General features: G+C 39.9%; 1 protein-coding gene across 4 annotated transcripts in view; it reads left to right on the forward strand.

The window, feature by feature from the left end:
• Nucleotides 1-613: 613 nt before the first annotated feature.
• LOC139284934 (arf-GAP with Rho-GAP domain, ANK repeat and PH domain-containing protein 1) overlaps nucleotides 614-26,438 on the forward strand; it is a 51,888-nt gene continuing 26,063 nt past the window's right edge. For 2 of the 4 annotated variants that reach the window (XM_070905310.1, XM_070905309.1), the window contains exons 1-12: nucleotides 614-682; nucleotides 11,579-12,691; nucleotides 17,473-17,642; nucleotides 19,215-19,303; nucleotides 19,388-19,470; nucleotides 22,343-22,495; nucleotides 22,893-22,962; nucleotides 23,540-23,660; nucleotides 24,041-24,225; nucleotides 24,563-24,669; nucleotides 25,601-25,800; nucleotides 26,155-26,240. In XM_070905310.1, the coding sequence (XP_070761411.1) occupies nucleotides 11,634-12,691; nucleotides 17,473-17,642; nucleotides 19,215-19,303; nucleotides 19,388-19,470; nucleotides 22,343-22,495; nucleotides 22,893-22,962; nucleotides 23,540-23,660; nucleotides 24,041-24,225; nucleotides 24,563-24,669; nucleotides 25,601-25,800; nucleotides 26,155-26,240 (2,322 nt within the window). In that variant the 5' untranslated portion in view covers nucleotides 614-682; nucleotides 11,579-11,633. Of the gene's footprint in view, nucleotides 683-11,578; nucleotides 12,692-17,472; nucleotides 17,643-19,214; nucleotides 19,304-19,387; nucleotides 19,471-22,342; nucleotides 22,496-22,892; nucleotides 22,963-23,539; nucleotides 23,661-24,040; nucleotides 24,226-24,562; nucleotides 24,670-25,600; nucleotides 25,801-26,154; nucleotides 26,241-26,438 lie in introns of those variants that run through there. The other 2 variants (XM_070905311.1, XM_070905312.1) reach the window with 2 other exon arrangements.

A 26,438-nucleotide genomic window follows, 5' to 3' on the forward strand; every position in this document is an offset into this window, starting at 1 on the left:
ATGTATTTTTTTATATTTAATTTTTGTATAATAATACAATTGTTCCCCAAGGGAACAATTAGTTATATATACTGTGCATCTTGTATATACTGTCTGTTTTTTGTCATGTCTTTTAGTCAATAGTGAGTTAATAATGATATTTACATTTTTTGTATTATTGTCTTCTATTGCCGTTAAACATTAAAGTAATATAGGGATTTACAATTTAAAATAGGTATATATTCTTCACAAATATAGCCTTGTGTGAGCTGAACTTCTTGTTAGTGAGAAGTAAGTGGGACAATATCTTGTTAAAGGGCATTTGCATGAAAGCGGACTGGGCTGTCCAGTGTTTTTCAGTGGTCACATGACGGCCGTGCGGAAGTTTTTACAATTTTGCAGCATCAAGTCCGCCTCGATTAGACAGAAAAACACCGGAAATAAACAGCGACTACCCTTAAAAATAAAACGCTACATAACTAAATGTGAATGTTTGTTTTTATTATGAAAAGCATAGCCGGAAATGCCATAGTAATTTTACTTACTTAACACTGGCTGCCTTGAGTTGTTGCGGCCACTGCTTTTCATCCGTGTGAAAAATGTTATCCGCTATTTCTCGTCGCAGTTGTGGCCACTAACCTCGCCTCAAAAGCAAAACGTCCGTATATTTCAGTGAGTTGGACAATCACAAAGACTCGAAAAGGTAAGTGAATGACAAGAATTTAAAACTTTTTTCCCCCAAGATAAACTTTCCCAGAGCCGCTGATAAGAATAGACACTAACTTAAAAGCCTGAAGCCATAAACACACTGGGGTGGTTCAAACAGAAAAGCGGTGTTGTCTAGGTTACATTCACGCGCTTAAAGTTAGCTTGACCTGCTGCGGTGGAAATAATGTTAGCTAACTAAGCTAAAGAAATTCACGAATCAGACAACATTTTTGTGGATAGACCGCTAAGTTAGTCGAGTCCAGTTCTGCTTTTATCGGCTTACTTATTAATGAAGAGGAGGAAATAATCTTCGTCCTTCTGTTGGTTAATGTGAACTTGTTAGACGTGTTGTTTTCTCAGCTGCCACAGGCTGCTTTAGTCTTTCGGTGGTAAAAGCGGAGAACAAATGGACTGCCTACGACTGGGTTGTTTATCCCCAGTGGAATTCGTATTATTAAGCTGTGTGCATTGATCAATTGACTATTAAATCGCGGCTTTTAACTAAACTTAGATGGAGTAATTGGTCGGATAAGAGCGTACCATGTGCCTGTCTTCCCACTCCATGATTTCTGAACTGTCTTTTGGACAGGTGGTCTTGTGACAGGTGGCCTAGCATTTCTTGACCTAGTGCAGTAATTTTAACACTTTCTAAAGTAGGACACTTCAATACCACTACAGCCTACAGTTAGTAGATTACACAAACCCACTTAGCTTCTGAAGGTTGTTTTACTTCTTCTTATTTCTGCTTTTATGCAGTCTAGGGCAGGGCTCCTACATGTGGGATTTATTTTTTGGTGTGATCAATAGTGAAACTGTTTGAATATGCTGATAATATTAGATAAGTTATTAAGTTAACTGGAAACTGTGATAGTTTTTCCTTTTAAATGTGAATGCTTACGCTGTGTGTCATAGAGGAAGACCTTTTGCATGTGGGTTTAAAGCCTTAAAATAGAGTACATTTTGCATGATTGGCTGGCATAATAGACTATTAAAATAGGTGAATACAGGCGTTTGTGGACAGTTCAGTGTCTCTCAACCATGAAAATCACGTCTGTTGCGGTTAAACAGATGTTATTCTGCTGTATAATTTCCCCAGTTACAAAACTTTGCAGTATAGTTAATAAAACATCGTATTTTTATGACTACTGAGTTAAAGAACTTAAGCTTTGCATTTAAAGCAAGGATCAACCTATGTGCCTATTTAAAAAATAAATAAAATTTAAAAAAAGGCTACATAATAATGTTATTTTAGGGGACTGGCAGAAGTAGCTATCAGATGGCATCATGGCCTTACTGACCTTGTTTTGTCTAGTAGTGGGAACTGGTAAGGAGTGCGCCTGTGACTGTCTGGTTTTGGCTTTTGGGTGCACACTGAGAGCCACATAATGTAGTGTTACAGGATGTTGTTTATCAAGGCACAAGATATTGTTGATTTTTGTATCTACCAGTATAAGAGGCCAATTTAAATTCATAATCTTGATTTAGATGGATTGTACTTCTACCGAGGATGCCAGCTCTGAATTATTTCTTGGTCATCGACATCAAGTGAAGGGCTTTGTCAGTTTGTCCTTGTGTCGGTCTTTCTTTATCCGTCCTGTGTCTACCATTTTTCTGTCCCTGTTTTCTCTTTGTGTCCCTCTCTGTGTGTCTCATACACTCACATGATTACTCGCTACTGAATCACTCCATAATGAGGTGAGAGGAAGAATATCTCCCTGGTTCAGAACAGTCTGACTGTTAAATTACACAGACTAAATGGAGAGCCCAGTTGTGCATGAAGTGATAACTGGAGGCTGTAACTAAAATGACGTTAAGCTGAAGTTATAAATTCTGACTTTTCACACGGGAAGGGAACATGCCATTTGGTTTGTATATCTTGTGAAAATGAGATTAGCTTGACATGGAGGAACTAATTTAGTTGTTTTCATAAAGGAACATAATTGTTGAAAGTGGAACATTAAAGACGTAGAGTTTATTTTCTTCAATCTTTTCCACACAAAAGTGGACATTAGTGTTGTGAGTCACACACCCAGTTGCCAGTTTAAACTGTTTTGGGGAGGTGTTGATTCAACTTGGTCATTTTGTAGAATGTGGTTTGTAGACTGAATATTCAAAGCACCTCGCATTATATATATATAATGTTATTATGAAAGCGGTTAGGCACTGTTTTTAAAGCCTTAATGATGTGTAATAGGTAATTTCCAACATCTAGGATTTGACAGTTTGCTCAAATCTATGCTGATATGCTGTCAGAAAATCAAAACTTTAGGTTAAGCAATAATCAAAAATGGACTTCATGAAAAGGATTATGTGAATTTTTAAGTCTGGTGGGCTAAAACATGCAGAACATCCATAATTATCCTTTTACAAATGTTTGGGAGGGGGGGCAAAAGAGAGAGAGGAAACATAGCATGGATACCTATTCTGTTGTAAGTTTGTGGTATGCACAGTTTGTTCTTGCAGCAATATGAGCTGACGTCCACCATGGGAAGAAAACATCATCAACCCCTGAACTTCACACTCACTAAAGTTAAAACATTGTTTTTTTTGTCACTGGCTGAGCCTTTGGTCGCATTAATGGACTCCTAGGTTAGAAGGGGTTGGTAGTTTGTGGAGGGTTACCATGGGAAACATCCTCCCATGAAATGTTGCACCCTGAAGAGTGTGCACGCGCACACACACACACACACACACACACACACACACACACACACAGGCACAGGCTTGTTCACTAGAGGACATTGTTCACATGCATTTCTTTACTGGCAGGACTGAGTCACTATTCAGTTCTAATTGAAAGTGGGCTGAAAGCAGCAGTGTGTCTGGTGGAGGGTATATGAGTCATGTGTGTGTGTGTTTTAACCAGTAACCCTTATAAGGACAACACCTTGATAGAAATCTGAGGGTCTGAGGAAAATTACTCTATAGTGGCTACCCAACTACTTGTCCCAGGGAAGCATGCAAATTTAGTTATGGGAAATTATGGGAAATTATGGGAATGCTGATATCAGAAATCCTTACATTCATCAGGTGGCCAGAAACTCCAAATGCTAATTTGCTCTGTGTCTGCTGGATGTGTAAATAATAGAGCTTGATTGAAACTGGATTTCTGAGGCTGATACAGTTATGGATATTTGGGAGTTTAAAGGGTCTTATTTGGCCAATATTAGGTTTTGACCGGGGTCCCTTAATTTTTCAAAAATGTTTTTTGCCTTTTAGCCTTTATTGAGACATTAGCGCAAGACAGGAAACATAGGAAGAGAGAGAGAGATGATAAGCAAGAAAGGACCCTGAGAGGAATTGAACTGGGTCATGAATGTTGCATATGGTATGTGTCTTAACCACCCGGTCACCAAGATGTCTCTGGTGGACAAACTATGTAGCGGAGACACCGTTTCTAAATGTCTCAAACATAATCTTTGATTCATTACTGAAAAAGTGTTGTCACGGTCAATTTAGTGGCATATACACAGATTATCATTACTATCCAAAATTCAAAATACAGAGAAAGCTAAATTTATGGGTCATAACATTTGTCCTCAGTTGTTATTGCTGCGGTGTTAGCAAACAGCCTATTTACTAAAACTAAACCTTTCCATATATAATTTCAGCAGAATGTGAATTACATGCAGTTCAAGGCTCTGACTTAGTATTCCCTGTACTGCCTTTATGTTTTTATCAATTAATTATCAATAGAAAGATGTCACTTTGTTAGTCGAAGCAGTGTTGAACCAGAGTTAGAGTTTTGTACATGGTGACAGTTAAAAGCTTATCACACTGCAGAGGTGACATTGTGTTTTTGTATATCTGTCTTGTCACAGGAAATTATGCTGAGCCCTCCACTGTTTCAAAGCGGCTGTAGTACAACTTTAGAAGTTTTGGTTGAGAAGTTGTCAACTAGGTGTTGATGTTCGTGCTGCACAATGTGAGGCGACAATTAAACTCTGTTCTCTACTGGAACTATGGCATGTGTAACAAAGTTCATAGAGTGAGCCATTTTGTAACGCACACAGCAACATACAGGTATGCCACCATTCAGTCAAAGACATCGTAGATTACATCCACTGGCAAAACAGTTGCACATAGAGCAGACTAGTTCCTGATTTAAAAGTCTTTTCTCAAAGAAAGATGAGAAAAGAAGATCCCGTGTCTTAGTAACAGTGTATCAATCACAAAATATTTTTGATATGTTGTTGATCAAATGAATACGTAAATTTAAAAACACTAATCTGTAAGAATGTCGCAGAGAAGGAGGACTTTCTCTGTCCTTATTTTACAATGGTATTTTTGTTGAAGTCACTTAGACTGGAGGTTTTGAATTCCCCACATTCCTGATCTGTTGGTATTTGTTCTACATCATGTTGGCAGATAATTAAGAAATAAATTTCCTTTCACTTGACCCTAGTGAGAAATAGGTTAAAGGAAATAGTAACTTGTTTGAGTAGCTATTTCCTGAGACTACACAGTCAGAGGGGTGGTAGAGAAGAGTGATCTTTAAAACAGCTGAACATCAGTTTGTCATGTAGAGAAACTTAGGATATATTATATTCACCAGTGGGTACAATAAATACAATACTGATGCTTAGCCATCTGTAGAAAAGCTTGTAATACAGACCAGCAAAGTAGGGTTACATATTAACACCTCATCATCATCATTCAGCACCCTTTGCAAATTAAAACAGTGTTTAGCATTAATTAGACTAAATTATCCAGAATTATCTGCATGAAGTGTTGGACTGAATTCCATGTCATGATAAGCCAGATGGGCAGAGAACATTTGACATGTGTCATGATCATACGTGTGTCTCTAGTTTAGAATTTACAACAGGATGCTAGTGCTGTGTCAGTGTGTTCATATTACATGATGACATGAGGAAAAACTTTGGTATTATTGCATTTCACCATCGTCTGTAACCAAAGTCCAGATTTTCTTGAAAAAAGCAGGCGCGCTGCAGTCATACCATTAACATCATAATGCATTTCTGCCATCTAAGAAGTCATCATTTGTTTAAGTAGATGTGTCTGTGTAGATCTAGATAGTATATTGTTGTAATGTAATGTTTTTAGTGCCACATGCGTGCTACGTCATTCATAGCGTCAATGCATAGCGTGCATTCATAGATTAATACACGTGTCAACCTTGGTTTGGAATGGATGCAGGTGACCTTGGATGGTTCTGCTAATTTTATAATATTAACATTACAAAATAATTCAAGCATGTCTATTGAACATGGCTGTGTTATGTCAAGCAGTGGCACGTTTTCTATTATTCAGCGAGGGGCCTGCAAAGTGCAGCTGACATCTTATTTGTCTGCAGTCATTAAATTTAAGAAATAAACATACATCTTCTAACAATCTTCTTTTTTTTGATGAACAGATTTTTTGAGTAATAATCAAATAGTTTAATTTTAAAATTTCAGATTTTCACTGCAGGGGGACTTTGAGAACCTGGTATGTTAGCCTTCCACCGACAAAGTGCATTTAGGCTGATATTGCACACACCATACCCAGGCTATTGTTATTGTGCAGTGGTTAAATCACACAGAAACATTCAAAGACTGCCAGCCATATATATGTATACAGCCTGACACTATAGCTCTGTCATACTTTTAGCCTTGTCACATACTGTTTGCTGTTAGTTGTAATTTTGTCACTATGTGTGCAAGGAGAGCAGGAGGGAAGGACGGTCATTTGTTTTTGGCGTCAGATGTGTTAAATTGTTGCCGAGGTCTCATTGTGATAATATGTTAATAGGACAATATGTTGGAGATCAAACTGGTTTTTACGCTTTGTTGCGTTGTCTTAGAAATCCCTTAACGTCAGTCCAAGAGGTCGATAAGGTGCTTCAAAACTGAGGACACTGACAGTAAAAAGAGCTGAACCTGACGTCAGCCTGCACTGCTTAGTGCAAACAGAGAGAAAATGGAACATCCGGGCTATGTGTGTGTGTGTGTGTGTGTGTGTGTGTGTGTGTGTGTGTGTATTAAATTGAAAGGGGATATGAGGCCTGAAACACCATTTCTGAGGACACTGCCACCCCCATCAACTTTAGACACACAATATTATTGGTGAGCACTTGTTTTAGAAAGTGTGACCAGACTCGAACAGTGGGTCCCCACCATGCGTTTCCCTCCTTCTTGTCAGTGTATGTGTACTTGCCTAGGCAACAGAATGCCCCATTGTGAAGGCAGCACAGAGACCCTGTTATTGGCAGCTTTCTGAGTGGGAGGGAGGGAGTGCAGAGAAGGATGGAGGGAGGGAGAGATGGAGAGATAAATGAATATAAATGTCCAGAGAGCACAAATGCTGGTTGGAAACTGCCGAAAAGGAAATGAAAGCCTAGGAAAAAGGAAGTCAGCAGTTGATGACAGAATTTATGAAGCACCTACAGTTTTCTGTTATATTATGTGAGGCCAAGTGAAAAACTCTTTGCTGATTTCAGTTAACATTGTTGACATTTTTGAAAATATGCTTGTTTGCTGTCTTACTGACAGTCGGATGAAAAGATGAATATCAATTTTATCTTTCTGCATTTAGTGCAGAGAAAGGTCCAGGTCGTGTTAAGCCTAGCGAAGCACAAACACGGGTAGCATGTAGCCTCTGTCAAAAGTGAAAAAATAGTCCTTGTAACAACTCCCAAAATGTTGTAGCTACATGATTTTAGGTAGCAAACTAATATTAGTGCATTCAGGAGTAGGGAATTCCTAATCCAGCAACTGGATCAACCAAAGGACATTGGCCATGAAAGTGTCATATGACGGACCTCAATGCCAGGTTGAACCTGCACTTTCTTTTCAAATGAGATGGTCTAGTCTCACAGAGACCAAAACTAAAGGTGTGTTTGTTGGCTGTTTGGTCATAAAGTTTGAACTATTTAACAGAGTGTAAATACCACCGGGAAACTGGGGCTTTCTAGTGGTACTTCATGATACCGGAGTGTACAATACAAGTTATGATGCCTTATTTATACACATGATGGATGACTGACAAACTGAGGTAATGGAAAATATCCACCAGCCCAACTTTTTGTAATCCCCAATCCAGCCAGTTTTCACCAGATTGTGTGTGCTTGAACAGACAGAACTAACGATTCTATAACAAAATAATTTGGCACAAAGGCGCTTTAAATATACAACTTTCAGTGTGTAAACAAGGCAGGTTTGTCTTGGAAGGTTTTTCAATTTTGATGAAGGCTAGACATTTGTGTTATACTGTGCTGCTGCATCTGTGGAAGAAAAGTAATCAGTGAGAGGACAATGAACTACTAAGGTTCCTCCTGCTTCCAGTCTTCAAGCTAAGATAGATGAAAGGTGTCCTTGATATGTCGAGGTCCTTCATATCACTGTCCTGGATTCTCACGAATAGAATTGACATCAGTCTTCTCATCTGGCTTTAAGCATAATGGCAGACAAGCCAAGTTGTCCCAAGTGAGCATTCCTTTCAATTTAACCTAAACTTTAACCTAAACTCTGTAGTAGACGTAGATGAACAAGAAAAATATTCACTCCATTACTGAAGATTGTATATCTGCCCGTCAATATAACCCCAGACTGTTGGTCAGGTCGTAACTCCTTTCTCTTCTTGAGCCTCTGCGGAAAGTGAAGCTGACTGTGAAAACTCTTATTTTCAGTGCAGGTGGAGTCAGTAAGACTTACTGTTACCTACTGTGCTATGTTTTTTGATGTTCATTACCCACACTGGGCTACTTTGGGAGAAAAATGTCCCATTTACCTGCCTGAGCTTATGTGTCTTATATTGGTTTTCCCTCATAACTGCCGCAGGAAGTTATGTGTCTGTATTTACAACTGTATCTCCTGGGTCACGTCATCCATTAACATGGCTTCTCTTTTAAACTGTTTTGCAGATGATGCCCAGTTGTACCTTCTAGTTAACCCTCCTCCACTGAGCTTAGTTAGCTGGGTTCTCTACAGGATTGCTTGTTTGATTTAAAAATTAAAATTGATGTCAAAATCAGGCCTGTTGCAACAAAATCTCAACCTTCTCAATGTTTATCACCTAAATATTGCATAAATAAGATCTGCTTTAAATCTTAGAGATGCAGACGTTATCTGACATGCCTTTATCGAGTCATCCCTTGATTATTGCAACAGCCTCTTCACTTGTCTTAATGAAAAAATGATTGAGCAGCTACAGACTATGCAGAACTCAGCTGCCATGCTTTTAACCAGAGCTAAGAGGTGTGAACTGTGTGTCATTCAAACTGAACTGTTTTCATTATTTTTTCTCACTCTCTATATCAATATTTAACACTTCAGCCGCTTAATATCGTTCCTTGAAGACACCCACCCTCACAGAACACACGCGCGTGTGTGTTCAGATATAATTTTTGGATGCTGTGTGTGTTTAGTTTATGAGGAACCCTCCAAAGATGGCTGAGGACCAACCAGACAGTAGTTGAGACTGCATGAGTTCCTCAATTCAAAAATAGGAACTGCGTTTGATCAGAGAGCAAGATTGACACTGTCCCTGTGCCCTGTGGTCTCTGCCTGTTAGAGGAAACATTTGACAGGAAATGAAATGCGCTCATTTCAACATACTCACACACTGGTGAATAGCACTTCTTGGACTGGATAGTGAGGGTTACTGTGCGCTCACTCAGCCTCCTCAGCCCTCACGTCCAGTCACCAAATGAAATCAGGTCCATTTCATATTTGTAATATTTTCTGTTTTGTGTAATCTGTGGCTAGTCAGGCAGCTAATGTGTCTTTGTAATATTAATAATAGAGTAAATTCACAGAATATTTATGTGAAGTGAAACAATACACTGTCCGCTTCTGTTTTTTTATTATAATTAAATGAAATCTTTTAAATTAATTTAAAGTTTAATTGTTAAAGTCCGAAAGTATATTCTGCTAATGAAACGTTTTATTCATCGTAACATTGATTGTTTTATATGACATCATACATAAAGACTTATCAGCCTATTTCCTAAGTCTAGTTTAGACCATGTAGGTTGTTGTGATAAGTAGATGCTAAGGCAGATAGTAACTACTAAGTTGCAAATGCAGTTATGTCCTAGATTAATAAGAGTATAGACCACCTACTTAACCTTGTATACTTTCATGTAATTTTAACTGATCTGTCTTCATGAACAACATAATTGTTACTATATTGCATAATTCAAGCATATTTTCCTCTTATTTTGTCATAATGTTTGTTATTTAAATTACACCCTTTGTAATTTGTTGAAATGTGGCGTATAGTTCTCAAGAGCTAAAATAAGAATAAAATAAGTAAAATAAATAGTTTCATTAAGGCATATTAGTGCCCTTGCATTGAGCTGAACTGGAAGAATGCAGTCAAATGTACTTGTGTTTCTTATTGTTCACTTAGGCACTTATCAGGTGCCTTGGTACAAGTGATATTCAGTATAGAGGGAGCCATATTAAGCAGTGTGTGTGTGTGTGTGTGTGTGTTGAGAAAAGACTGTTTGTGGCTCTGCCTGGGAAACCAGCAGCTTCCCTTGTGGTTAAAAGTGCGACGTAGAGAGATAAGACATAGTGAACATAGTAGGTGTGATTAATTATTTTGACAACAACAAAATAGCTTTAGGAGGTATGCTTCAAAGTTATTACACTGTTAGAATTCATTTTTGCTGATGTTTTTGTGATCCAGTTTATACATCACAACAGTCCTTACTGAGATATTGCTTACAATTATGCAGGTTTGCATCATGTGAATGCACTGAGCTGGCACTGCCTGCTGTGTGCTAATCAAGGCCTGACATTGTGACTGATCCGCATGTAAAAACTTCAAAACGAAATCCTCATACAGACAGTTTGAACGCTGTCATGATGTACATTATTCATATCCTAAGACGTACTGCATTAGAAAACCAAAACCTAGAGTGGATGGTACGGTAAGAGAGTGCTAATGGAAAGGGATGGGGACGCTTTGTGGGAAGCTGATCTTGAATCCACTTACGCAGCCTTCAAGTGTGTGTTCGAGAGATGTTGAGAGAATTGAGTGAGTCGGTGTGAACGTGCTGTGTGTACCAATACTTGTTGTGTCAATTACACTTCCTCCCATAGTGGTCTGTTATGTGATGGTGCTACAGTTAAGTAATAAACTAGCAAACTAGTGTAGTAGATAAACTTTAATTTAACTTTAATTGGTTTTACAAGAGCATTTATAAAAACGTTAAGTAATTCTAAAGATTTGTGTTTTTATGGTTATACATCAGTGAGATAGTGGTCAAACATGTTTGCTTTGTATGTGTAACACATTAGCCGTGGAATACAGATCTAACGGCAGTTTTCTTCTAAGTCATACTGAAATTAAATATGATCATCTGACCTGAGCAGTGACCCTGAGCAGTTTCTGAATACACAATCCACAGTTTGTTCAAGCTGCGTAAAGACACCAAAGTGAGCAGGCAGTGCTTATTAAAATGACCAAACTGCTAGGGGATCTTACTGTCGAGGCATTAACACAACTTCCTCTTTTACCGAGGTGGTAGTCATCCACCGTATCAACAGTTTATCTCACACAGCTTTGATACTGCTGTTTGCAGTCTATAAAAATGGCCCCCTTTTGGATTTATACCATGGTCCACTTTCAGGAAGCAAAATTATTGTTGCACTTTCGCACCACAACACATTTCCCAATGCAGGATTTCTCAAAATAGTGTAGCATGAAGGTGTTATTCATCATCTGGTCTATAATAAGATTATTGAGACACACAATTATCCATTTTTAGGAACTAAGTTTTCAGTTTAAATCAGGAAAAAAAAGAAATCTTTCTTTTGAGCTGATGCATGCTTTTTTAATTGTTCCTCTTGAAAACGTCTTGTTATACCATTTTATTTCCATGCATTGATCCAATGCTTTTTGGTATACTGTACATGTTCATGTTTTTTCTCTTCCACAGGTTGTGTAAGCCATGATCTGAGGCGGACGTCGACTTGCACTCACACACATCAATCATGTCTCAGTCTGAATCCTGTGTGACCGTGTGGGACTGGTTATGTGTGCTTCGTCTGGAGCAGTATTCTGAGGCATTTCAGAGCGCCGGGCTGGCAACGTTACGTCAATGTTGCAACCTCACACCGGATCAGCTGGAGCGGATGGGCATCACCCTGCCAGGTCACCGGAGACGCATCCTGGCTAGCCTGAACAAAACACATGGTAATGGTGATACACAATCTGACACACACTCTCACCTCGCACAGGCTGAGAGAGATCAGAGATTGGAGGAAACTGGATGTGCCAAAGTGTTGCAGAGAGAGAGACCTGTCCCTGTGGAAGAAAAACCAGTCCTGAAGGAAACGGAGAAAAGCGGTGGAGAGATATCAAGACCTACACCCAGGGAAAGAGAGAAACCAGTCCCCAGGGAGAGACAAGTGTCCAGAATGAAAGAGGAAAGTGGAGAAAGAGGAGAGAAGAAGCCAGTTCCTGGACAAAGACAAACAACACCTAGAGGAGGAAAAGAGGAAGAGAGGGATGGAGGAGTAGATGGAGAGAGGGAGAGGCCTGTGCCTAAAGAGAGGACTAAGTTTCGCTCTAGTGCTCCAGTGGACTTTCTCCCCAGGCCCCTTGTCTCTCCAGTTTTTGACACCTCTTTACCTCCTGTTCCCCCACGAAGCACCCCCAACTGCCCTCCACAGTGCTTCACCTCTTCCCTGAGCCCCTCACCTCCTGATCAAACCCCTGCCTCCCCTAAACTGGACAGGCATGCAGTTAAAGCCCCAGCTGTACAGAGCAGATCCACCCCCACCAGCACCCCTTCCCATACCCCCACACATGCACCTCTCCACCCTCCCAACTTCCCCTCTGCCCAAACTCGTCCTCAGACATTAGCCATCCAGCCACCTGCCCAACATTTGGGTAGTGATGGAGGTAGAAAAACTTCACCCGTCTCCCCTGTTGCTTCCCCCAGTGACGACAGAAATGCTCCACCTCTCCCTCCAAAAGTAGGGGCAGTACCTAAAGGCCCTCCACCAATCCCACAGCGGTTTCCTGCACAGTCTCCCAGAACTCATAGGTAAGGATATTTAAAAAAAAAAATACCCTACTTGTCCTCTCACATCCTCTCATATCATTTGTATTATAGCATTTTAGAAAAAAATACATAACAGAATAACTTCAGATGTTTTAAATGGGCCCATCCCTGGGCTGCTCCTAGTACAAAGAGTAGGATTTTTGTTTTTAACCCCTCTAAAAGTACTTGTACTTCCCACTGTGTACTGAATGTGTGTTAACTTTGGATTTACTATTTTATGAGTGAGTTTTAGTAATCTGCTGTTCCTGTGTGTGTGAGGATGCTATATTGAAGGCAAAATAACAAGAAATAACAATAATAAGAAATAATGTTTGAAGTTAATGTGTGTGTTTGTGTGCGTTGAGAGATAGATTTAAATGGTCAAGAATCTCACCTCTGAATCTCTAAAATTGTACTCAGCTCTTAGAGGATTGCGCTGCCATCTATTGGACAAGATCTAGAAATGCATCTCTTTTAACTTGAGTAGCAGCTTAGACACCAAAATGTTTTTATTACATAGAAATCGTGTATATAGGCTGTTTAACATCATGTGAAAGAATTAATTCGACAATTTGTGGGTTTATGTATCTTTATGACTAACCCACAGACTAACAAAAAGAATAACAGAGTAGTAACAATGTGAGCAAGCAGCAGATGTATTGTGTTGTGTGTCTCAATAACGTTCTTTGTATACAGTATACTGTAGTGTATGCATTTCTAAATATAATAGTAAAACATCAAAGTGTGACTAAAAACATTTTATTGGCGACTTCCTGAAATGAAAATTAGACACTTCCTGAAAATGAAAGGCTGAAGCACTTTGACTTACTGAGTGGACCTAAAGCTCAATGGCCCACTGAATACGGAAATATGTGAAGAACACCTATTCAGTGTACGTATGTGTGTAAATTGAGCTGCGGTCTTTTTTTGTGGCTACCTGACCACTGTTTGACTGGCTGTGTGTATGTTTTATTTGTCAAAGGCTCTGTGGTCTTTTCTTAACTATTATATTCCTGCATTGTTTATAATGTCCTGTGTTTAGAGTTTAAATGTTTTGCACTGGCAGTATTGTTTTGCTTGTTTTCGTTTGCAAAAAATAGGCAATTAGCAGTCGATTAGCAGTCCTTTTATCGTGTGTGTTTGTGTAGTGCCTGGTGATAGCATACTCTTTCTTTTTTGTGTGTGTTTCATCACCATTACGGGAAAAGAAACGTAAGCGTTGCCTCAAGCTTTGGAGTAGTTCTATTGTGAGTAGCATGCATGTACTCTGTCTGCGTTTTAAAGGGAAACTAGCTGCAGAGAGAGGGAGGAAGTCACAATGGAGAACAACAGAGGGTTAAAGTGAGCGGTTAAAAACGTCTACTCTTCATTAAGTGGCACAGGGGGAGAAAGAGAGAGTGAGAAATAAAGATAGAAGAGAAAAACAAAAGTGATTTGTTACCAAGAACTAGCTTCAGAGTTTTTGTAACCCCTGCAGTACACTTTCACACGCTCTCTCGTCGTTCTCTTGTTTCCTCGTCAGCATGCTTTGTTGCCTCCCCCCATCTTCTGGTTGACTGGTCATTTCCTCCTCCTCCTCCCCCCACTCCGATGTGTATGTGTGTGTTTTAAGATTGTTGTATCATCATGGAAGAGGACTCCTTTTGAACATGTCGGGACAGGTAACATTGACACTAATTCATATCTCTGCGTGTCTTTTCTCAGTCTGTACTCGTCTTTAGCATGCGCTCTCTCCTTCTCATCCCCCTCCTCACTCTGTTCTGTGTTAGTGTTTCAAACAAGGAAGCCTTTCTTTGTTGCTGTGTTCATGTTTTTTGCTGTGTTGTAGCTGATTTTAGCTAGCAAATCTTACTGTGTTTATATGAGTTTGTTTTACCTTGTCCAGAGTAAGGTAGTTTAGTGTTTTAATGATCCTGGGTGAGACCAGACATCCTACCCTGTCCTGGGGGTGACATTGGTATTGGTGTATTACCTGTGTGTCTGTGACAACACCAGAAAGTGATGATTTTGCAAAGGCATCCCTGGCGTGTTTAGCCGTCATGGAAATCAGGTGTTTTCTAATAGTAAAAACTGTGCTCTTAGCTTTACTGTTAGCACTCCCTATCAGCTCTGACATACAGACCGTTTTCAAACAGAAGTTATTAATAATGCACATTGGTTGTGTGTCACAGCATATAATAGCTTGCTGCTGGTCTTGTATGCCAAACATTTTGCTTTTGTTTAAGAGCAGAAAAGACAGGGAAGCTGGGCAGTCAACACATATGCTAGTTAAAAACGCCTCTCATCTGTCAACACTGTAACTAAAGAGTCCATTTGATCTTGCCAGTCGATCTAGGGATAAAGTGGAGACATTTTTCCCAGAATAAGTTCACATACACACAGTGTGAAGACAAAGGAGCAGTCATTGAGCAGGTTAAATATAACATCTAGCTCTCAGCATTCTTCCTCTGAGAGAAAGGAGGAACTGTGTCAACAGGTCAGTTTCCCGTCATTGTGGGCCTTGTGTATTATTTTCTGGTTTATTAATAAACAGAGCTAATGAATAGAATATTTATTTAGAGTCTCAAGTTCATGGTTACTGCTTCTTCACATATTTGTTTGTTGTGCTGGAACCCAAGTGCATGAAAAAGCTGTGTAATTTGTCCACATGGGTCTGTGGATTTGCTGCTATTGATTTAGGCTGTGTATATAAATATAGGTATTTTTTGTCATGACAGCTTATGCAGACATGGTATTACTACCTTAAGGGCCACTTAAAATTAAACTAACACAATATAGCAGTTTATTTCTGTGTTTCAGTTTCAGCCCATAGAGAATTTGACCAAACTGTTTTTGAATCTTTGACTCCTAGCCTACAGTCCGACAGCCAACTTGTTAATGCTGTGCTCTCTGCAACTTCCAATTGTGTACGTTGTCTCTAAAGTACGTTGAACTGACAGTCAGGTCCTGTCGCGTGATTGTTTGAGCTTCTCTGACATGTCCTGTGTCCTATTGGGCAAACCTTTCCTGTTCTGACATAAAAACAAGACCAAGTATTTGTTTTCTACTAGTATTTGACTCAGGCTTGGTGCAGATAATTATTTGTGAAACTAAACTAAAGATTTGTTTGCAAACAAAGTGACATGTTCTTTGTTTGCTGTAATGTGTGACTAATATCTCTTATGACAGTAATGCGAAGGAAATTCATAAAAGACGGTGGAATAAAGAGGAACTTTCACAATACTGGATGGATAGAAACCAGGCCTGTGTGCTCACTCTAGACTTTCCCGTTTGCATTGAAGTAGTGTATACAGGCTGTTAAACATTTTGTGAAAGAATTAATTTCACAATTTGTGGGTGTATATGTCTTTATGACTAACCCCAAGACTAACAAAAAGAATAACAGAGTAGCAACAATGTGAAAAGTAAGCAAGAAAATCAGCTAATGCTCGTTCTGTAACGGTATTTATATACGGTATACTGCCATGTATTTTATTTTATTTCCTTGTAATGTCAGGCCCAGCGACCGTGTGTGTATTTGTTTCATTGGGAAAACTATAATATATAAAATATTGTTATTATTTCAGCTAATATTACAATTGTACTATGTATGCAGTGTGGAGGAGTTGTTCATTAAGGTGTTTTGAGATGGTGTGTGAGATCAACCCAGAATTCCCTGGATGGATTGTATATCCAATCTGACCTGGGAACACCTTGGGGAGTGGGAGTTACATGTGAGATGCTTAGCCTACCACAACCACTACAAAAGCGCCAGAAAATGTATGAAAGAATGGATAGATGCGTGTGTTCCTGCGTGTGTGTGCACACTAGGGGTATGACATTTAAATGCTATGATTATTGTTGCCAAAAATATAATGATTAACGGTCATGAGGTAAAATTCTTGAATTCAATTTTAGTGTGCAGCATTTTTGGTTCAATTTTGATCCGACCCTCCAAAAAGACTTTTTGGAGTGCAAGAACTTTGTACGAAGTGTTTCCTGCTTGCATCCACACCAACTAGCCGCGCTTCAGTCCACTAGCTAATGTTAGCATAGCAAGTGATGGCCAGGGCCAGCTAGGCAGACTGACTTTGACTGGTAAAAAGGTTCTCCCTCAAAATATACCTGCTAATAAAGACAGGAGAGCTGTGCTGTGTTCATGGTGTCCTCTGAAAACAGTGATAATCATGGTAATGACGGTAATAGAAACAGTTTGAGGTATTGTTACCATTTGAATATTTCACCATGGTATATTGTACAACCGGTATACCAGCATCTCTAGTGAACACATACTGTGTTTTTGTGTGTGTGTCTACGGGGGATCCAAAAGTGTGCCGTGTTTACGTGTAGAACTTGCATAATGAGGCAGGTTTGGACTTGCTGCTGAAACCAGAAGTAGAGAGGGAAAACTAGACAGTTAGAAGGAGAGCAGAGGGACGCTGGTTTGCCGCAGCTCTGGGATAAATGCTCGTACCCCTGAAGAAGCAGCAGTCAATAATAGGAACCGAATCAGGTTACCAGAGTTATTATTTTTCTTGTCTTCTTGCAGTTCTTCAACTTTTTTGCCTGCAACCAGACCTTTTTTTGTATTGGGTGCCTGGAATAAATCTCAAATATTGTTATCTTTGTGGTTTTTACTATGGAATGAGAAAAGACAAGACAGGAGGGAGTTTCCAACAGAGGATGTATAGAATCGGCCATCTGTATGGGATTTTCACCCGATCTCAGATTACTGTGCTGTCCGGGGACTCATCTCCTGCTCTCCAAACCTCTGCTGACCTATCCTGTACCCCTTTATCCCCCAGCCCCTCTTCCACCAAGACGGTCGCTGATGAGATGCAGAAAGACCAAACTCCACAGGTCCCACCTCGCATCAGGACACCCCAAACTCTAGAAAACGCACAACAGTCAACTCAACCTGACATTCAGCCGGCTCTGTCTGCTAAGAGCGTCTCCCAACCGCCCTGTGAGTCAAGTAAGTATTAAAATCAGCTTATGATACTTAATGAATTATTTTATGCCTTAATTAGATAGCGATAGTTGAGAGATGATATGAAATGAGGGAGTGAGGGGAACAACATGCAACAAAGGTCCTGGCTGGATCCAGACCAGTTCATGCAGTTCATGGTTGGCGTCATAACCCCTAAGCCACAGAACTGCCCCTGCATGTAATCCTTATTGAACCTTTCTGTTGTTTTTGTGTTTTAAAGGACTACAGGTTGAATTATAATGAACCTAAAGTTCTGTATATACGGTAGAGATAGGGGATACCATGCAACTATGAATTGTACAAAAAAAGGAACTTCACTTTCTGTTTATTTCTACTTAAACATCGAAACACCGTATTCTCTCCAAAGTTCCTCCTCTGCAGTCCTTCTTTACTGCTGTAAACAAACAGTACAGTGAGTTACAGTCGAACTGCAGCACGTGTCAGATTTATCACAATTTGACATCTGGGCTGCAGTTATTGACAGGTATAGATCATTTTGACCCATGGCTGTAGCCTCATATTGAATATACTCTCATTGTAAATGTCATGTAATTAAAATGAAAGGCATGAAAGAGACTGTGTGTAGTTAAACCACTTTCTCCTTCTTCATTGTGAGTTGATGTGATATATACTTGATGTCTCAGATCTCTGTTTTAAGGCCATGATTGTGCATTTAGTAAACCTGGTTTAAATAAGTCTGATGAAGTTAGAATCGGAGTTGGCATTATGTTTTGTCGTTGTAGTGCTACTGATGTTGTCCATGCTATCATGGACCGCTACATTTCTAAAACTGTTTGCAAGAGTGTAAAGACTTTGGGCTCACAGTGTTTTTCTCTCCTAAATATGGCTGTTTCAAGTCGATATTGCTTACCCTATCCTGAGTGCCAGAGAGAATGACTATATTGTTATTTGGACTCTCAACCTGAAAAACTAGTTCTTACGACAGAGAGCTCTACCACGCTCTCAGCTGTCCTTCCCAGACCCTTTAGTTTCTGTGTTCACAAACATAGATTAACACAGCTAACACTCCGGCACTGGATAACTTGAGTAACTGTTATAATCAGTGCTGTTATTTACTTTTAGTTGTATATCATTTCCCTGTTCTTGCTCTCGACCAGCAAGTGTTTTACTGCATACTGCATAGAATGGCCTCCCTCAGAGAAAGAATGTCATGGTGTTGAGTTAATCTGTGAGTTGCACGTGACTCAAGTGAAGTTAGCTTCAAAACGGATGTTCAACATCCATTCACTGGATTTACTGTCTCTGTACATCTGCCCTGCCAGATGTATTCATCAGTATGGTTTTGATTACTTGTTTTCTAACTGAAAACGGAAAAGGAAGCCCAGAGAGCAATAATGTTGCTGATTGACAGATTATGAATCTATAGAGTCAATAGATTTTCTGGGAAACCACAATTTCACAATGAATACTTGAATAATGTCTTGTCTTGATAGGACATCACATTGTGTATGTCACTGTTTTTAAAGTTTCCCTGCAAACCAGACTTAAAGCTAACTAAACAACTCCGTTTGTTCTTATCTTCTACTCCTCCCTCAGGGCTGGGCTCACTCGATGATAACTCTGATGACTACGAGGATCCAGACTTGTTTTACCCCGCTGTTCATCGAATGAACACACCAGACAGGGTAAGTGAGAATGTTTCCTTCTTTTACACTCCTCTTCCTCTTCTCCTTCTGCACAAAGTGAATGGCGGCTGTCTCCTCCAATAGGATATGTCCCTGCAAGTTCCCGATCAGCCTAAGGGACGGTACAATTCCTTGTGCAGCGATGATGAGCTGTTGGATGATGATGAGTGAGTCATGCATCAACACACAAACGAACCATTAACACAAACCCAGAAACTCACACTTAGGCTGTCAACGTATGCTTGAGTTGTCTGTGTGCCATAAAGTTATCTGTGAATGTAATTATCTGTTTTACTACCGTTTAGTGTGGAGGTCTGACTCATGGACGAAGCTGTCTTGAAGCTTTCGGGAATGTTGTCATTGTTTAGTGTAGAATATGATTATGAAAGTGTTGGCAAAAGGTGAATCGAGACAGGCTTGATCACATTTCACAGTCCAGTGGGTAAAACTGATACAGCGTCCGTTGGAATGCCCTCCACCCACAAATGAGTCTCTATGCACAAGAGCATGATAGTAATCTTTCAACATTTGCTCATAACTCTGTGAATCCCAAGGTCGTATTCAGCCATTGTTGCTTCAGCCTTCCAGGCTCATCCAGTTTTTAATGTGAACGGGATTTTTGATCCTTTAGCTTGCTTGATTAAAACCAGCTGTTGTGCAGCTGTAAATATGGTGACTATACAGTACACAGACGAGTATACCTGTATGTTGACTTTTTACAATTTATTACAGTAAATTGGCTTACTCAGCTCTCCAATCTTTAAAAACTGTAAGTACACAAAGCAAAAACTGTGACCTCAGTATGAACAGGAATGCCCCCTCTTTCAGTACATCTACAGTTAGGCCCAGAAATATTTGGACAGTGACACAATCTTCATGATTTGGGCTCTGCAAGCCACCACATTGGATTTGAAGGGGTTGAACAAAAATATCCTATGAAACATTTAGGAATTGTAACCATTTTTATACAAAGTCTCCTCATTTCAGGGGCTCAAAAGTAATTGGACAAATTAACATTACCATAAGTAAAATGTCCATTTTTAATACTGTGTTGAGAATCCTTTGCAGGCAATGACTGCCTGAAGTCTGGAACCCATGGACATCACCAAACGCTGGGTTTCCTCCTTTGTGATGCTTTGCCAGGCCTTTACTGCAGCTGTCTTCAGTCGTTGCTTGTTTGTGGGTCTTTCTGCCTTAAGTTTTGTCTTGAGCAAGTGAAATGCATGCTCGATCGGGTTGAGATCATGTGATTGACTCGGCCATTGCAGAACATTCCACTTCTTTGCCTTAAAAAACTCCTGGGTTGCTTTCGCAGTATGTTTTGGGTCATTGTCCATCTGTACTGTGAAGCACCGTCCAATCAACTTTGCTGCATTTGGCTGAATCTGAGCAGAAAGTATATCCCTATACACTTCAGAATTCATCCGGCTGCTTCTGTCTTCTGTCACATCATCAATAAACACTAGTGACCCAGTGCCATTGGAAGCCATGCATGCCCACGCCATCACACTGCCTCCACCATGTTTTACAGAAGATGTGGTGTGCTTTGGATCATGAGCTGTTCCAATTCTTCTCCATACTTTCTTCTTCCCATCATTCTGGTACAGGTTGATCTTAGTCTCATCTGTCCAAAGAATGCTGTTCCAGAACTGGGCTGGCTTCTTCAGATATTTTTTGGCAAAGTCTAATCTGGCCTTTCTATTTTTGAGGCTGATTAATGGTTTGCACCCTGTGGTGAACCCTCTGTATTTACTCTCATTAAGTCTTCTCTTTATGGTAGACTTAGATACTGATACACTACTTCCTGGAGAGTGTTCTTCACTTGGGTGGATGTTGTGAAGGGGTTTTTCTTCACCATGGAAAGGATCCTGCAATCATCCACCACCGTTGTCTTCTGTGGACATCCAGGCCTTTTTGAGTTCTCAAGCTCACCAGTGCGCTCTTTTTTTCTCAGAATGTACCAAACTGTTGATTTGGCCACTCCTAACATTTCTGCCATCTCTCTGATGGATTTCTTCTTTTTTTTCAGCCTAAGGATGGTCTGTTTCACTTCCATTGAGAGCTCCTTTGACCTCATGTCGTGGGTTCACAGCAACAGCTTCCAAATGCAAATGCCACACCTGGAATCAACTCCAGACCTTTTAACTGCTTAATTGATGACAGGTTAACGAGGGACGAGCCCATGCAGCCTTCTGAGTCAATTGTCCAATTACTTTTGGTCCCTTGAAAAAGAGGCGGCTACATATTAAAGAGCTGTAATTCCCAAACCCTTCCTCCAATTTGGATGTGAATACTCTCAAATTACAGCTGAGAGTCTGCACCTTAAGCCCATATTGAGTATATATATGTATCCTGAATATGTTTTCGCAAACAGCTAAAATAACAAAACTTGTGTCACTGTCCAAATATTTCTGGGCCTAACTGTATATTGGTTCTTTGCATCTCATCAGTGTTGAAAAGGAATGCGCCTTTGATTACAAAAAAGGTTGGTCCATAGTTTGTCTTGCTTCATGCCAATCACAAGTAGAACAAAACCACTATTATCATATAGGGGGTTTAGAAAGCTGACTGGAGCTTTGACTCTAAACTATTAGTGAAGTGTATGACAAGACATTGTGGCTGGGTTTGGCGATTTTGAATAATCCACTTACATGACTGATTTGACTGAAACTACTTCTTATCCTTGTAGACTGTGAATCATTTGTAAAAATTCAGCTTTTGAGCAAAAATAATCTGTTTACAGCTTGCTTATTTGTAAATCTAGTCAGTAGCTGCCCTCTTGTTTCATATGACTGTCAACACAGACACCAGTTAGATCAAAACTATCACTGAAACAGAAACTTACTTGCGGTGTCCTGCAGAAACCTTGGTGTGGTGACACAAAATGTTTGCTTGTCTGGCTGATAAAGTTCATATTACAATAACTGGTAGATTGATTTGTTTAGAAAAAATGTACAATATTATTATACAAACATATCTTTCAGTTGATATTGTTTACTAAGTGTGTGTGTTTGTGTGCTTATATATGTGTGTCCAAAGTCCTGTTCTGTGGCAGGATGAGGGCCTCAGCAGCCTGCAAGGCAGTGTCTACCTGCCAACCACACGCAGACTGGATTCAACCTCTAAAGAAGACAGCTCTCAGCTCGCTGCTGTCATCAAGATAGGCTGGCTGGACAAAAATCCACCCCAGGGGTATAACTGACAATACATACACACACACAAGCTGAGGTTCTGCTAAAAAAAGAGTATCAACCAGATGTCTGCTGTGTACGTGACATTAGCATTGGTTCTATCACACTTCAAACATGAAATCAATACAAAAGATCAAGCTATGGTTTCATTGTAGGCTTCTCAGGGCTGTTTTTATACCAAATACAACTAAGTTTTTTTCATGCTTTTCATTTTGTTATTAACAAAGTTACTTTTAACATTATACAGTTGGTTTTGTAATAAAAAAAATGTTGAAACACATTAAAATACTGCCCAGTTGAACAATGCAAATCCCCTATCCTAGTCCCTCTTGTGTTATAGTAAAAGGAATATGTGCTTCACACATATTTGAGCCTATGTTTGTGTATGTGTTGTGCAGGGCCCTTTATTATCAGAGACGATGGGTAAAGCTGGATGTTGACTACCTGAGATACTTTGACAATGACAAGGTAACAACAAACATGCACAATAACGCCATCACATTTGTCACTCCAGTCTGTTCAGTCCACACCAACTCTGACTTATGTTAGGCCGCCACTGTCGTCAGAACTAGCTGTCAGCATCACAGCAGCCTGCCAAACTGTCAACGCGCTGACTGACAGCAGAAATCAAAAAAATGACAAAAATAGTTTGCAAGTTTCATTGATTTTGTTTCCCTGCCCAGTGTAGTGTGCAGGGGAAGTATGCCTATAGTGAAACTGGGGACCGTCAATCATAACAGATACCTTTAATAAGTTTACAATATATAAGCAGTGGGAGATTTGTGCTTCACACACGCATGCCTCGGAGTCAGTGTAGATATGTTTGATAAAATGGAGGTGTAGCTGCAAAAATGCTTCAAAAATGGTTTTCTGTGTGGATTGCCCATTAGAAACAGTGGTGCATTAAAACTGACCCTCCCTGCCCACTTAAACACGGACAGATAAGCACACCCACACACACGCACTTCCTGCATGCTGTATGTTGGAAATGGATCAGTTTACTGTAACAGTGTAGTTGCTGCTGTATGTGTGGTGTGTGTTGTAGGAGGTGTATTCTAAGGGGATCATCTCTACTGCCTTCATCACTAATGTGACCAGTGTGGGAGAGCTCAAGTTTGAGGTCGTCACAAACAACCGGACGTTTATCTTTAGGGCTGAGAGTGAAGGTCTGTTTGTTTTTGTCTGGTCATCTGCATCTCTTCATGCATCAAAAATAATGTATGTTACTGTTTGTAACATGTCTGGTGCACTCATATACACTACACACAAAAAGTTAGGGATATTCGACTTTCGGGTGAAATTTATGGAAAATGTAAAAAGTTCATGCTACAGTGATATTATATCATGAAAGTAGGGCATTTAAGTAGAAGCATGCAATGGTAATTTCTTCATCTCATTCCTCATTTCTGCTCAATGTGAATCGACTTCATGTGAAAGCTGAATATCCCTAACTTTTTGTGAGTAGTGTATATGCATGTATCTTGGTTCACATGTATTTGTGCATGCATATTTTATTAAACATGTTGTGTTTTTCACATCCATTCAGTTGAGAGAACCGACTGGGTGACTGTACTGCAGGACTGCACCAGGGGGCGCTCTCGGCATAACACCATGATCCCTGGCTCCCCTTTGACCCCGGACTATCAGGGCTATCTGGAGCTTCGAGGCCTACGCTCCAAACTTTATACTGTTGTCGCCTCAAATAAAGTCTTCCTCTACAAAAACATGGAGGTAAGGACCTTCTGTGTATGTGACTGCAGAGATGAGCAGCGTGTACAAATCACATACTTCAGATAAATGTATTTTAGTTTGTTGTGTATTTGTGTATGTATTATTTTTTGCTTTTCCTTCACTCAGAAATTGTTTTTTACATTTTTACAGTGTTATACAAGTTTATCAAATATCATCATCTAAATTTGTAGATAAACTAGTGGAGTTTCTTTTAGCCTTCTCCACATTAAAAGTAAACAGTAAGGTTGATATAATAAAGCAATGTCAAATTATATTTAAACTGAAATATAAGCCACTCACCCAGAATAATAAACTATATTCTTGTTTTTTCTTCTAGGACTATCGTATAGGTGTGGGAATCACATCTATTGAGATGAATGTAGGGAATGTTAAAGAGACAGATCGTCGTAGCTTTGATCTCACCACACCTTACCGCATATTCAGGTATCGCATGTACACAAAAGTGCAAAACACACACACACACACTTACAGACTCTCTCTGCCATGTGCATACAGTAAACTTACACTCTTGACGTGGATGTGTGCTTTGTGTATGTGTCTTCTGTAAGTGGCCTGTGTATACACATAATTGTACGTACTGTACATAGTCTGATTATTACTGTTTTCATCTCAGCAATGGGTTTATGTTTTCCCATAAGGATTTAAGTGCAAAGGTAATCATTCTTCAGTGTAGTCAGAGTCAGGCTCAGTTGGTCTTGGTGCTAGGATACTTACAGGAAATTAGATTATGTTGTTTCACTGAGAACTCCCACCGTCCAACTATCCTCAGAGTCCTCAGCTGGACATCTTTCGAGAATGTGAAAAGCCCTTTGTATGAGTGTGTGAAGAAGAGTGAGGGAGATGTGTGTGCACAAGTGTATGTGTGGTGTGGTGTGTGTGGTCTTTTGGCTGACAGCGCACAGCCTGCAGTGCAAGGGCTCAGCTTGACAGGATGGGGAAATCTGAAAAGGCTTGTGTATTTGTATAAGAGTTGGACTGTGTGTCAGTGTGCCGTGGTCTAAGTGTACATTTTTGCATTTTGAGAAGTGTGTGTTCATGTATTTTAAGGACAGACAGAACCAACATGTGGTTAGACTGATGAGAAGAGGAAGGATTCAGACATGCGGGTCTGTGTCAAGCCTCAAGTCTATGTGTGTGTATGTGTTTGTATAGTTTCCAGTCTTTGACGCAAGTATATTTAGCGAATCAACAGCAGAGTTAAGAGTCAGTACTCAGTGGGTTCAAGAGCATAAGGATACACTAACACTCACACACGGGGCAAACACAGGCTTTCTCATTTCTGCCACTTGGTAGTTGCTATCGACACCATCATGTCGGCACTAACAGTCGGCCGTGTGTTTGTCTCTCTCCGCAGTTTCATCACAGAGTCGGAGCAGCTGCGCGAGCAATGGGTGGACGCCATGAGGGATGCCATAGGTGAGGCCTTGTCGAATAGAGAGGTGGCAGAGCGGATCTGGGCGGAGCCTAGCAACAGTTTCTGTGCCGACTGCGGGGCTCACAAGCCGGAATGGGCTGCCATCAACTTGTGTGTGGTGGTCTGCAAGCGATGCGCAGGTTTGTGTGTGGGTTTGGGTTTGTGTGTATTTTTGCTTTCATGTGCTTGTGGTCTGTGCATCTATGTTTGTACATTTGTCAATGTGAATATGTTTTGTTTCAAAAAGTTTTGATATTGTTGTCAGCATGTTTTTGAGTACAGGAAATGTGTTTCAAATTATACATTATATATACATACTGTATATTGTTATTGATATTTTGATGAATTTGGGCTTTTTATGCGTGTTGCAATGACAGTCATAGGGATGTAAGCCAAATATCAATTAGCCTGGTGTAAAAACTCTTTATTAGAGTGGTTGTGGTGTTAGACGGTTGGAATGTAATTTGTCTTCAAAATGTGTATGTGTGTTTCAGGAGAGCACAGAGGACTGGGTCCTAGCATCTCAAAGGTTCGAAGTCTGAAGATGGACAGGAAAGTCTGGACTGAGGAGCTTATACAGGTATATACATACACACACACAGAAAGTCTATCTAAACATTTATGAACTGGTTGTTGGAGGTTTTTTATACAGAATAAAAGATCATACAATCTTTAGCAAAAAAATGATGAGATGTCCCTTCAGGGACATGAACTACTTATTCACGACCAATTCATTTAGCTGCTAATACCCTGATAGAGATGCGCTCTCATTTATACT

The sequence above is a fragment of the Enoplosus armatus genome, chromosome 5 (assembly GCF_043641665.1).
Source record: "Enoplosus armatus isolate fEnoArm2 chromosome 5, fEnoArm2.hap1, whole genome shotgun sequence".
Lineage (NCBI taxonomy): Eukaryota > Metazoa > Chordata > Actinopteri > Centrarchiformes > Enoplosidae > Enoplosus > Enoplosus armatus.